This window comes from Manacus vitellinus, unplaced genomic scaffold (assembly GCF_001715985.3).
Source record: "Manacus vitellinus isolate BGI_N305 unplaced genomic scaffold, ASM171598v3 scaffold_6_pilon, whole genome shotgun sequence".
Classification (NCBI taxonomy): domain Eukaryota; kingdom Metazoa; phylum Chordata; class Aves; order Passeriformes; family Pipridae; genus Manacus; species Manacus vitellinus.
Window position 1 is genome coordinate 28,229,521 of NW_021940750.1, and position 12,317 is coordinate 28,241,837.

Sequence of the window (12,317 nt, forward strand, 5' to 3'; positions counted from 1 at the left end):
TCTGGCAGACGGCTCCTGGACACCGATCTTGACATTGACAGGAAATCCCCTGTGGGAACGGCAGACTCCCCTCATCACCACCACTCTGTTCTCCTGTGGCTGGCACACATATACCACACCCCTCACTGTCCCTGTATCCTCCCCAACACATTTTACAAACACAAATCATACAGGAGATGCAGTGAGAGGAGAAGCCCAGTCTGTGGAGTGCTGGTTCTTCGCAGCAGCCTGTCTGCTCCTGTACCTCCCTCCTACTGCCCTGTGGGCTGTTTTTCCTGGAACATGTGAGGAAAACAGAATTCCTTCATCCTGCTTCTGAAGGGGGCACATGTCTGTGAGAGCACAGGTACTAAGAGTAGGAAAGGAAGGAATCCCCTTCCAGAGTTATGGATTAACAGCCTGCAAAAGCTGATTTAGCTGATGTGAGAGATTCTCTTTGTCTTCACATCTCTCCCAGAAACACATGGGGACAACTTTCCTCCTACTATGCTGTATTTCTGTGTTTATGTCTTCATCCACTGTGAAGTGGTTTACAAGGGAGTGAGCAATATTTAGTCTTGTACAGGTAACTGTGCATTTGCAGCCTTCATTCCTTTATCATTTCTTGATGTAACCTGAGAATCACTCTACTAAAATCAATTATGTCCGACAACTCTAGGGAATTCAATACATAGCTGAAGATCTCACCTCTGAGCTCTCTCCTCCCTAGAGGTTTCACTGTTGCTTTGCTGAATGCCTATTCCTTAACAGAAGTTAACAGTAGCTGTGGTAACAGCTGAGACTGATCCCATGTAGGCTGCACCCTGCAGTTGTATGTCAGGGAGACAAGAATCCTCCACAGGTAGGGTGCCTTATTATTTGCCACTTTTGGGCACTGGGCCACAAAGCCACCCAAACAAATGGAGGAGAGTTCAAGAAGGCACCAGAAATGTACTGTGTTTAGTCAAAAAACACCACCAAGTACTATGTATGAGAGTTAACGGGGGGTATTTACTAGGAACAAGAGCAGAAAGGGGGCTTTCCTTTTGATTGCAATAGGGGAGACAGTGCTTTGCAGCAGACTAATAAAATCACACTTGCTCTTAATTTCATGGAGGGCACACAAGTCCTGGCTTTGGCTATGTTAGCTTCCCAAGCCATCTGACTGCTCCCAGCGTCATTCCCAATGCCAGGACACCATTTCATCTCTTTCCAAACTCCACAACTTTAGGTAAAGAAGGGGCAATTGTACTCTCTCTGGTACCTGTTGCCAAGGCAGGCCCATTGAAAATGGTTACCAGTCAGCCTTCAAGCTGCCCTGTGATCTACCTAGGTGCCTGTCACCACTCCGTGGGTCAGGTGATGTGCTTATTGAGTGCTCCCTACCTACTTTTTTGGCTGTAAAAGGATAGTATTTGAAACATCTACCATTTTTTAGAGCCCCATTATAGGTTTTCCACGAATCTCAGCTTGGGTACTTGCCATCCAAATACCTCACTTTCCCATTCATCTACATCCTCCTTCTCACCACTGATGGATACATGTATGAAAAGCAAGCTACTCCATCTAAGTCTGTCAAATTGGCAATACATGGTTGAAAATCTTCAGGTTCAAGAGCAGAATTTGATCCTCCAGTTCTGTTTTGAGCTTCAAGAAACTCAGGAAGATTTGTTACTAGATTAATACTAAGAATGATAAAATGGTTCTGGGGCAGAAAGCAGAATTTTTGGTGAAAGTAGCTTTTCATATTCCCAGTGCTGTCTCCATTAGAAGCTTCCTTTTCCTGTGATCCTGCAATGTTGATCCAACTATTCCCATCTCTTGTTTGCTTACATGTGGTAAATTACAGCCACTTCTGCTTTATTTGCAAAAATGTTCATAATTTTGTCTGCTATTCTGGCTGACAATCACATATTAAGCAGGAGTCTTCCATTGAAATATATATGTTTCTCTCTGAATGCTGGCAAATCTTGGGTCTTTCCTTGACCTTCAGTAAAGTAAAAAAGGCATTCTTTACTAGCTGAATTTAAAACATTTTCCTTCCTTCCTCTTCAGCAATTGTCATGGTCAATACCAATAATTTTGGACGATGGCATAAAAATCAAAACTGTTGCTGAAAAAGAACAATATACACTCTGGTACAAATGGAAATGAATCATGTCATGCATTTTCACATCTTTAATTGGTAATAGCAAACAAAAGTCATATTTCACTTCAGCTAGTGATAGTTGGGTTAACTATTTTTCCAATGAAGAGTGTACTGTTTGTATCTCTGTCAAAAATCAGCATGAGGAAGGGATGGTTGAATTCAATGGTAGGAGGAAGAGACATTGGCACTATTTCAGCAGCAGTTGCTGCTGCTGCCTCAGTACCTCTCTCATCAACATCCAGAGAAGCCTCATGAACAACCTAGGAAAAAAGAAAATACAGTCATTCTGGGCAGTCAACAGCGACCTGAAGGATGAATCAGCCTCCTTTTAAAGCAGCCCTACTTTGAGGCATCTACTGAGGAGTGAGTAGAGGCAGAAGAGCTGCATTGTTGTAGTCATGGCTGCTTTAATGAGGACCAGGATGGAGCTACATAAATCCCCTAAAAAAAAAAAAAGAAGTCCAAAAGATTGGATGAAGAATGGAGGCTCCACCTGTAAGTGTTTGTCTGCACCTCCAAAACTGAGTCTCCAAGGCGGGGAGGACAGGCTGTGGTGTGCCTGGAAGCATTAGCAGTTCCTGTCAAGGAGCCAAGGGTTGATATTCCTCTCATGTTTTAGTTACTGCCCAAAAAATCTTGGCCAATACCGGTCTTTGAAAAAACAGACATGCAGTGACCTAGTCTGATCTCCAGTGTCACCAGGGACCAAACTCCTCTTGTAAGCTTGCGGGCTGAGGCCTAAGTGAGCCCTGTTGCAGGCAAATTGGGAAGCTGGGAGCTGTATTTAGCTGGTGTTTCAGGATGCTGTCACTGAGGGGTTTTCCTCTGTGTTTGTGAAAGAAAAAAGCAGCCACAGACTTACTTTGGAAACCTTCAGCTCTGGGGTGCCAGTGATGCCAGAGAGATCTGCCTGGTTGGTGAACACATCCACAATTCCCATCTTCCTAAGGGTGTTACTTATTTCATAGCTCCCAGAAATAGAAAATTTGGGGAAGTAGAGATCCATAAAGCTGTTAGGTAGAAGAGAAACATAGTGGGTGATGAGAAGAATTTTTCACCAATATAAATGATGGTGAGAAAGCTGTGCAATTCCCATGAGTGTCAAACCCCAGGGATTTGGACTCTGAATGTGCAGTGGGCACTAATTCAATTGCTGATGCTTTTCATGCTGATAGAAGCACTATCATTCTTAATCATCATAATAATAATAGTAATCATAATAGTATTTATCTGGTATTTTGCTTTAGGAAATTGGAGAGCACTCTGCTAAGTAGGACAGTAACAAGGCCCCTGCTTTACAGGCAGAGAAGATGAGGGCTGAGGTGACAGCTCATGTCGCTCAAGAAGGTGGAGAGCTGAAGTTAAGTTCTGACAAAGTCTGCTTGGGGAGAAGTGTGGCAAACCCCAGCACTTCAAAGCAAAGAAGTATTTCTGGCATAACTGTGGCATTCAATATGGCTCAGGAAAGGTCTTGGCCCTGCTGTCTGCATTTTTGGATGCCATGTCCTCTAATTGGACATGGCCATGTCCTCCTGTGGACTGGCCATGATCAAGTTTGCCTTTGACTGTGAGCTATTTGCAGACAGCTCCTGCTTAGTATGCTTTCTGCTGGATTTCTTTTCACGCACTGTTCAGGGATGCTCAGAGCATCCAAGTCACCTGCAGCAGTGATTACCCTTTAGGTAGTTCAAGTCTTTTGCTGTCTTGCCCAGAGGCAGCTTGGGTTGAATAGCAAAACAGACAGGATCCAAACTGCATTTCTGTAACCTTTGTGTGATACTGCCCAGTGCATTAGAAGAGGATGGGACCTCTAGCACTGGCCTCAACAGCAGAACGGAAATTGCCATTTGGTTCTCACAGTTTCTCCCATGAAGTACTTATTCCTGTGTTTATCTCGAATGAACGTGCACCACAAATTAATTTAGAGAAGGATTATCCTGATATTACAGCTGAGAATGACACATTTTTATTTTTGATATTTGAGGTATCACATTATTAGCTTATATCCAATTTGCTACCCATTATGTTTTTACAAACTGTGCTGGTATTTCTATGATGATGCACTGAGATACATGGGTGTGAACTGCACAGCCTTATTAGTTGTGAATCAGGGCAGAGCTTGGTAAATTAAGCATGTATTAACCTGATATTACTCATCTGCTGTTGCTAAGATCTCTCCCAGACAAACAAGGTTGTAAAACATGTTAGCTGATGTTAGTGTCAATGGTTGAAGCTAACTGAACCTCATTAGATTTTTATAGTTTCAAAACAAAATGCCAGAAAATCGGGACATTCACAATTAATCACTTGCCCGTTCTAACAATTGCTGAGTGATGCAAGGGTTTCTGTAAGGAAGATGTTTGTGTAGGATGTACTATGTATGGATGCAATACTACAAACTGTAAAAGTTATGGTTCATTTGAGGTTTAGACATGGGCCTGAATCATGGTGTATCGGTGATATATGAGAGGTAAAACACATTAGTTGAAATCTCGGTATAGAAGATTTGTCTTAAAATTGCCACCATTCCACTGACTTGATGGAGTATTTTAGAAACACCAATCTAGGCTTGCTATTCGGAACTCCTGGAAGCCCATCAGGATAGTCTGGTTAGGAGAGCAGCAAATCACTCAAGCATCAACAAAAGAATAGTTAAATACAAACCAGCTGCAAGATTTTTACAGGTAGGGCACACAAGCCAAAAATAACCCACTCGCTTCCCAGAATCACCAAGTTCATAGTCTTTGCATTCCCAAAAGAGTGAAATACTATAAATATAGGTGCTGCTGCAGCTGACTGGCAGAAGATTACCTCTGGAAGAGATGATCTGACCATTTCTGGATGGTTTCCTTGTCCAGAGTTTGCTCTAACTGCTTCATTTTCCCTTTTGCTGGCAGAACCAGAAATGCAGTAGCACTGCCATTAAAATGCAGCCGTACCACAGTGCATGACAGCTCCTCATCAAAATAGAAGTCAAATCTGCCCGTTTGGTACATCATAGGGACTTTCACAGTAGTTTCAGCATCCACAAAGAACTCCCTTTCTTCGGTATCCTCTGGTTTAAAAGGCTTTTCCCAGTTGCCTGATACAAAGAAGGAGAATTTAACTGAATATCCCATGTTCTATCCCATCATAGATTAAATTTTATATAGCTCATAATAATATTCACCTATTCCTCCATGTGTTAAATACAGAAGTTTCAAACATAACATTTTAAAATGTGTATCACAGTAAGGCAAGAATCTTTTTACCTGGTCAAAAGAATGCATTGGATTCCAGTTTCACTTTGTGTTTCAGATGCCAGTAATGAAATAATTAGGCATTTTCTTTGTGTCTACCACTGCTTTTCTGTTCAGGTGATCTAAAGTGGCCTTTCTGTAAACATAATCTATGTACTCATGTACTGCATGCATTTAATTTCTACTGACTTTAATCATAAGCCTCAATTTGTAGATGTGTTATATCAGCCTTAAGAGCACATCATCTAACCCACATCAGAAATGCACAGTGTTTCCACTTTTTTCCTTAAAATGTTCTTCCCTATTCATTACCAGCTTTTTCCATATATAAATATTAATGTATATGTAAAGGACTCTGATAGGGGAAAAAAAGGAGTATGTAGTAAATTAGGCCATTGAATCATGCACACTTTTAAAAAGAAGTATTAAAAAGATTAGGTCATGCATGAGTCTCAGTGCCTTTACTGAAAATCAGAAGAACATGGGGCAATAGGAGTTACGGTTAAACCCACGAACATGCGCTCAAGCTCCACACACGGGCAGCTGTGGCTCAGAGCAGAGCTTCTGGAGCTGTCACAAAGACAACCAAGCCTGTGTGGCCCACAGCTCCCTCCCCATGCCGAGCAGGATCCTGCCACCTCTCCACCACCTCCACTATGCCATGAGGGGATCTTCTGGCCCAGCAAAGATCATTTGAAATTCTCCCCAGACCAGCTTTGAAGTGAGGCAGCTGACATTAGGGCTGTTGGTAAAGATGAATCATGTGAACGCGAACCCTGGAGTGCTTACCTTTAAAGAAAACAAAGCTAGCCAGAAGCATTACAGTCTGTGGATCCATGTCCTTGACCAAATTAGTAATTTTCCTGTGTGTTTTCCTCTCTATGTAATCATTGATCTGCTTTTCAGCTGCCGGGGGATTGTTAAAGTCAGTGGTAAAAGCCTCCAGCTGATACAGAGCTTTGGCATCATCTAAAAACTTTTTTAGAGGTTTCAGCTTCTCTGTTACAAAGATGGCATTCCCCATGTTGAGCTGGACCCCACCCTCAGGATGGCTCAGCATATGAATTAGGTTGTGGAAGCCTTCATGTATCTCTTTCTCCTCAATCTCTGTAAGGTTAAAGGCAAGTCCTTCCAGGATCTGGGTCTGAGTGGCTGATCTAGCCCCTAGGGCCAGCATTGCAAAGGCACTGGAGATGCTTACAGGAGAGAAGAAAATGTTCTTATCAGGTGCCTCCAGTGTAACCTCTTTAAAAAACTGGAATGCAAAGTCAGCATTATTTGGCACAAGTTTGAGGCAAGCAATTGCTTCACCTCCATGATGCATGTGGTGTTCAGGATCGTTTGGATCATGTCCATTGTGGTGACTGGGTGGGAGCTGACTATAGGCAACAGCATGAACCCCAGCCAGTAGTAAACTTAGGTAGAATGAGTTCTTCATCTTCTTGTATTAAAATCCTATGAAAAAAAAAAAGAAGATATTTCTAAGGTAAGTAAATTAATTAGGTAGAAATAGTTATCTGTCATTACCACTGAATAAAAAATCATATCTCTTTCTTTTGTCCTCAGTTTCCATGTTCTCCAATTCTTGCCAGATTTTTCTTTCTATTATTTTCCCAGGTCTCCGGGCAAGTGTCTGCCAACTCTTTCTGCCACCCTCACCCTAAATACCTGCAAAGGCAAAATTCAGCATGGATTAGTTGAATACACAGCACCCTCAGCAGGCTGAAGAATGGAGCATATCCCACCAGAAAACACACCATGGATAATCACTAGAAGACTGCAGTACCACTGTGCTTTTGACACTAATGGTCTAAATAATTTCTGGAAAGCTCATCATAGAAGAAGTTTGGATGTTCTATGAGTAAAAGGAGAAAGAAGAAATTCATGCAAGTGAGTAACAATTAGTAGCTACATACAAACAGCATTTGAGCAAACAGGCAGGAAGGATATCTTTAAATAAAATTTTGGTCAGATTGATAATGCATCCTATTTCAAGAAAGGACAAATTAGTAGTGGCTGTTCTTCAGCACTACCTCTCTAAGGAACAGGTGTTTGGGGTTTTTTTACAGAATAGAAATAATGTAATGCTTTAAATAAGAACCTGAAACAAAGTGCTGTCTTTTCATAGACCAACAAAATCATTCAAGTGGGTTAATTTTCAGCTCACCAGAAGCAGTCAATATCATTAACAAAGAACAAGGCCTTATTTTTATCAGGTGCTCTACTGGTAGAAGGGCAATATATTTATCAATGTGTTACACTTGGCTGTCATAGCTGCATTTCATTGCAGAGCTGATACCCTGCACTGTATAAGCTCTTACAAAGGGACTTTGGAAATAGGAATATGACTGTCCCAATAGGCCTCATTTCAGAGTAGGAATGTAGGGCAAAGAAATGGTGAAAAAGTTGCAAAGGATTTGGGGAGATAATGAGCCATATTTGCTAAAATTGTGCAAGGAGAGATATATTACAGCAATAGCACCTTTCATCTCCGGCATGATTCAACTTGAGAGACTTTCTGTTGTCAGAAAGTGCTATGCTTACAGTCTAGCTTTATCTATAACATCAGAGGGAGAAAATTATATTTGTAGTTGAATATCCACTTACAGTTAGACTTATAAGAATAACAAAACATTTTCAAGCTATAATCAAATATTCAAACATTTACATGTTTGTTATAAGTAATTCTAAAAAGCAGGCCTCTTTGCAATAACACCTACAGTGCTACTGACAAGTGTAAGAACTATAAGGGTTCTTGGTAACTTCATTTTCAATTACTGTACAAGATAGTTTTAAATTATAGTTTGGTCTCTGATTTTGACATTGGAATGATACTTCTCAATATATCCAGTTACTTGTAACTCAGCATAAGAGGTCCAGTTCTAAATATTTAAAACAGTGAGCCAATATATTAGTCAGACTTTGAAAAGAAATCAGCTCCCAAACAAAAGCATCAGAGCTAAGCTTAATCTATTTCCACATATCCAGCAGGCTGATTCAGAACTTGTCTCTGGTTAAATTATTTACTATGAACTATTTACTCAGCTGCAGTCATAATTTATCAAGAATAACATGAATACCAAAAAATGAAACATTTTATTTTAAACATAAGTTGCTACTTGTTCCCTATCTCATCACATTCAGTATTTATTACAAAATATAGCAGATACATGGGCTTTTCTATGTACACCTAAAAATGCCAACTTCTATTTATTTGGAATACAAAGTAGACAAGGTATTTAACTGACTTGACCTCAAAACTGTGGCTAGTGGATACAGCATGGGTTTGCTGTAAGGGTTCTCTAAAAAATTGGTTACCATTTTCTGAAGGGTATTTTCCCTATCCTGATACTTTTGCTCTATGTAGTTATGACATGTTCACATTTTGTGGTTAGTTTATGTACTTTCATGGAATTAATTTCCTTTTATTACAACTCTGAATTCACAGATAATTAAATACAATCTGAATCTGAATCATCCATCTGTTACTCAGTACTGGCCAATCACAAACAGTCAAGAATCATGAGTCAACCCTCACAAAAATCTTGATAATGTTTGGTTTTAAAAGCATAAGATTATAAGAGACTTGGCAGCTGCAGTTTGTAGAGGTCTTTTTTTGTTGTTTAAGCCTTGAAGATATAAATGGCCCACTCCATCAGTCCCTTCTTTGAAACATAAAAGTACTTTTATAATAAAATTTCCATCATCTAAGCCTTCATAAAATCATTGGGGATTGTAACTTCATACTTGATACTTAGTATTTCATATGATATTATTGTGGCTTCTAGGTTGGCAAGTGATCAACCAGTGACAAACTGACAACAGAGACCCTTCCAGCATAAAACAGAAGCTGTAGATTCTCACGTGGCCTTAATGATTGAGGGATTTTCCTACGAGGCATACTTGCTAATGATTTATTAAAATGCAAAGATCTGAGAACACGAGCTATAAAGCTCTTAAGAAATTTCCTGAAGGAGCTAAGTTTGCAGAAAGCTCCCTATTTTAAGACCTTTACTCATATAATCTCCAGAAAAAACAGTTTGTCCATCAACTTGGCAGTAGAAGTGAAAAGCACTTCAATTCAAAATCCAAATCTACACTGACTTGTTGAATAACCTGGAAAAAACCACATTTACCTCTGCCTCTTTTCTTCTCTTTGTGTGTGTTACAATGACAATACATTTGTGGTATTCAAGAATATCTTGCTTAAAGAAGAGCTTTCAATCGAACCAGATAATGACACAAGCACATGCCAACGCTGGGAGGACAGTGTTTTCAGCAATTTATCTGTAGTAGACTTGGTGATAACACTTGCTGAGTATATTACCTCTTCCCTCTCACACAATCTTCCCTACCATGCAACTCAGCAAGAAAATGGAGAACACTGGGATTAGCTGAAGCTACCCTAGAATAATTCCACCAGAAAACCTGGAAGTGAGCTGGACTGAGTTTTCTGACCGACAGAACTTGCTTCTTTGTGGATATAGCTAATTTATCCGTTTGGGGGCTGATTTTAACTCTATGATTTGGAGAGACAATTCTGAAGACAACTTTCTGCCTTTAGAGTCCCATGTAATATTCCAGGAGATGAATATTCATCCCATACTTCTCCCATAAGGGGTACTCCTGATAATCTCATTTCAGTCAACATGAAAACTTGCATTACTCAAAGACATATGCAGGCATGAAATAGAAAAGCTGTTTGCTCACCAGATGGTGCTACTACCCTCCTAATTGTTTCTGAATGAGGAAATCTGAGAAATTTGTTTCCTGAAACCTGCACTATGGGAGCACCAGGCATATCAAGACACAGCACCACCACTACCACCATCAGTGGGGTCTGCTGAACTAATATCAGCTACTCAGAAATATACAAAAAAATCACCCAAGCACACAAAAAAACCCACAAAAGAAAGACTTGACTAGCCATATTTGTGTGTGAGAACATGACCTCAGGATCCTGCTGTAGGACTAGCTACTCAAACAGCACAACAAACTCATGTGTTTTCCTGGCTGGCCAGAAAGCTCTCTGCATACTTCATTATATGCACCTGGACATGATCAGGGCCTTTTCCAGACTGATCATCTAGACATTTACTTCTCTTTTCATTCAGAGTTTTGATGCCTCTATGCCTGAGGCCCCCAAAAGGTTGCAAACACAAGCCAAGGGCATTGGATTCTTCACAGAAGCTAACCACTGTATTTCATTAAAAGTAATTACTTTCACAGCAGAAACATGGAAGCCAAGTTTACATTATCCTCTAGAAATGTATGTGACTATTCACAGAGCTGTTTTCTGTTTCTTCTATCTTCTGTAAGCCAGTTTAGCATTGTGGAGCTCACCCAGAGAGTGGCATCACCAACTTCTAGGCCTCCTTTTACCTGGAAACAGGTGAACATGAGCTTTCACTGTTCTACCAGGCCATCACGTGTATTTGCTGTTGAACCTGAGTTAATGCACACACTCAGAGATGAAGCATTACTGAGGCCAGAGGATGAAAAAGTAGATAAAAAAGAATGAGTGCAGTGGTTAGGGAAGTCAGGTGAGACAGCAGAGATTTTCTTCTCTCTGCAAGAACAGATCAGACCAGGTTCCCAGTTTCTACTTTCCAGTGTACACCTGACCACAGCCCAGTCTCTGGCTCATTGAGAGTGTTGACCTCACTGTGATCTTCACTCCCCTGAGCACATGAAGTTTTCTCTCCTTCCCTCTCAACGGTCCTGTAATCTGATGATTAGTGCAATGTCTCCTCTGAAAGGGAAGCAGATAATAGATATACCACCCCCTAAGCAAAGTATTTCTTGTAGACCTTCAATACAAAAATCAGCAGAATTACTTAAAAAGAATCACTAATACATTAAAAAAAAAAAAAGCTCTAATCACCCACCCTCAGGCTTTTAATGGAGCAGAGCCTATTTCTTCTAGCAGGGGGTACATCACGGAAAGTCCCACTTTTAGGATTTCTTGGGTCCAGAGATCACCTTGCTGTCCTGCAAGGCAACTAGATACCCTACTCTGGTTTTTAGATTTTTACTCCTTCTGTCAGCCACCTGACAATGTGTAGGCAACTCATTGCCTCAATTGTGATACCTATGTCCTTTATATCCAGTTGACCCAATAAAAGCCTCTTTATCTAGGACAGATTTCAATTTAAGATGAAAAGATTTAAAATCAACTGCCTGCAAAAAGAGGAGACACTTTTGAAGTCTCTATAGGAAGCAAAAAATCACTACTTACAGCAGCTTCAAAGGATTCTGCTGTCTTCAGCAGGACTATCCCACAGCTCCCTCTCTTATTTATACTGTTAAATAGCATTATGAAAGCAAAGCGTCCTCTAGAAAACATTAACCAGGGCAGACAAGTGTTACTACTTTAGAAATGGTGCAGAGTAAACAGTGAAGACAATTTTTGGGGGCAGGCACCTGATTTTTGCTGTATATGCATGGCCAAACCCTGCCTTTGCTTAGAACAGTCATAAGAGTCCTCCTGCATTTCTACACATCCTCCTGCTGGGAATCCAGATACTACTCACTCTACCAAATACTTCACATGCATCATTAACTTCTGTAAACTGCATGAGTTCATATAGTAGAAGTACTGAAGTGAGTAAAATTAAACATATATATAATACTAGACAGGAGCCTAAGGAAAAGACAGCTGGATGAATGTTGCAGCCAGATCTCAAGTTAGTATTTTGCACAGAAATATTTTGCTTCCTCTACACCAGACTTTTCATTGCTTTTCTTTGTCATATTTGTTTAAAATGATACATTATTTCTTAATTATCTACATTACCATTAATAAGGGCCAATTTCTGGGGGCATCTCTAATAGTTATCTTAAAATACAAACTGATGTTTGTAGTAGCTGAGGGTTACTGTAGGGATGGCAGCATGAAGGCAGAGATGGGCATTCAGGAGCCCATGGTACCCAGCCCACCTCAGCCAGAC

At 40.4% G+C, this 12,317-nt stretch overlaps 1 protein-coding gene across 1 annotated transcript; it reads right to left on the reverse strand.

The window, feature by feature from the left end:
- Window positions 1–2,142: 2,142 nt before the first annotated feature.
- On the reverse strand, window positions 2,143–11,711 carry LOC103766535 (alpha-1-antiproteinase 2). The gene is made up of 5 exons (XM_018082931.2): window positions 11,606–11,711; window positions 6,157–6,822; window positions 4,940–5,210; window positions 2,991–3,138; window positions 2,143–2,388 (listed from the first exon to the last, which is right to left on the reverse strand). The coding sequence occupies exons 2-5, from the start codon at window positions 6,803–6,805 to the stop codon at window positions 2,194–2,196; spliced, it is 1,263 nt and encodes a 420-aa protein (XP_017938420.2). The 5' UTR covers window positions 6,806–6,822; window positions 11,606–11,711; the 3' UTR covers window positions 2,143–2,193.
- Between the last annotated feature and the right edge of the window lie 606 nt (window positions 11,712–12,317).

What these genes read in the sequence shown, in the direction of transcription:
- LOC103766535 (XM_018082931.2), bottom strand. Translation starts at nt 6,805, where the DNA reads ATGAAGAACTCATTCTACCTAAGTTTACTACTGGCTGGGGTTCATGCT. An exon ending in TAGCTTTGTTTTCTTTAAAG is followed by an intron (nt 5,211 to 6,156) that starts GTAAGCACTCCA and finishes TCTTTGTATCAG; the next exon opens with GCAACTGGGAAAAGCCTTTT. An exon ending in TCAGATCATCTCTTCCAGAG is followed by an intron (nt 3,139 to 4,939) that starts GTAATCTTCTGC and finishes TCTACCTAACAG; the next exon opens with CTTTATGGATCTCTACTTCC.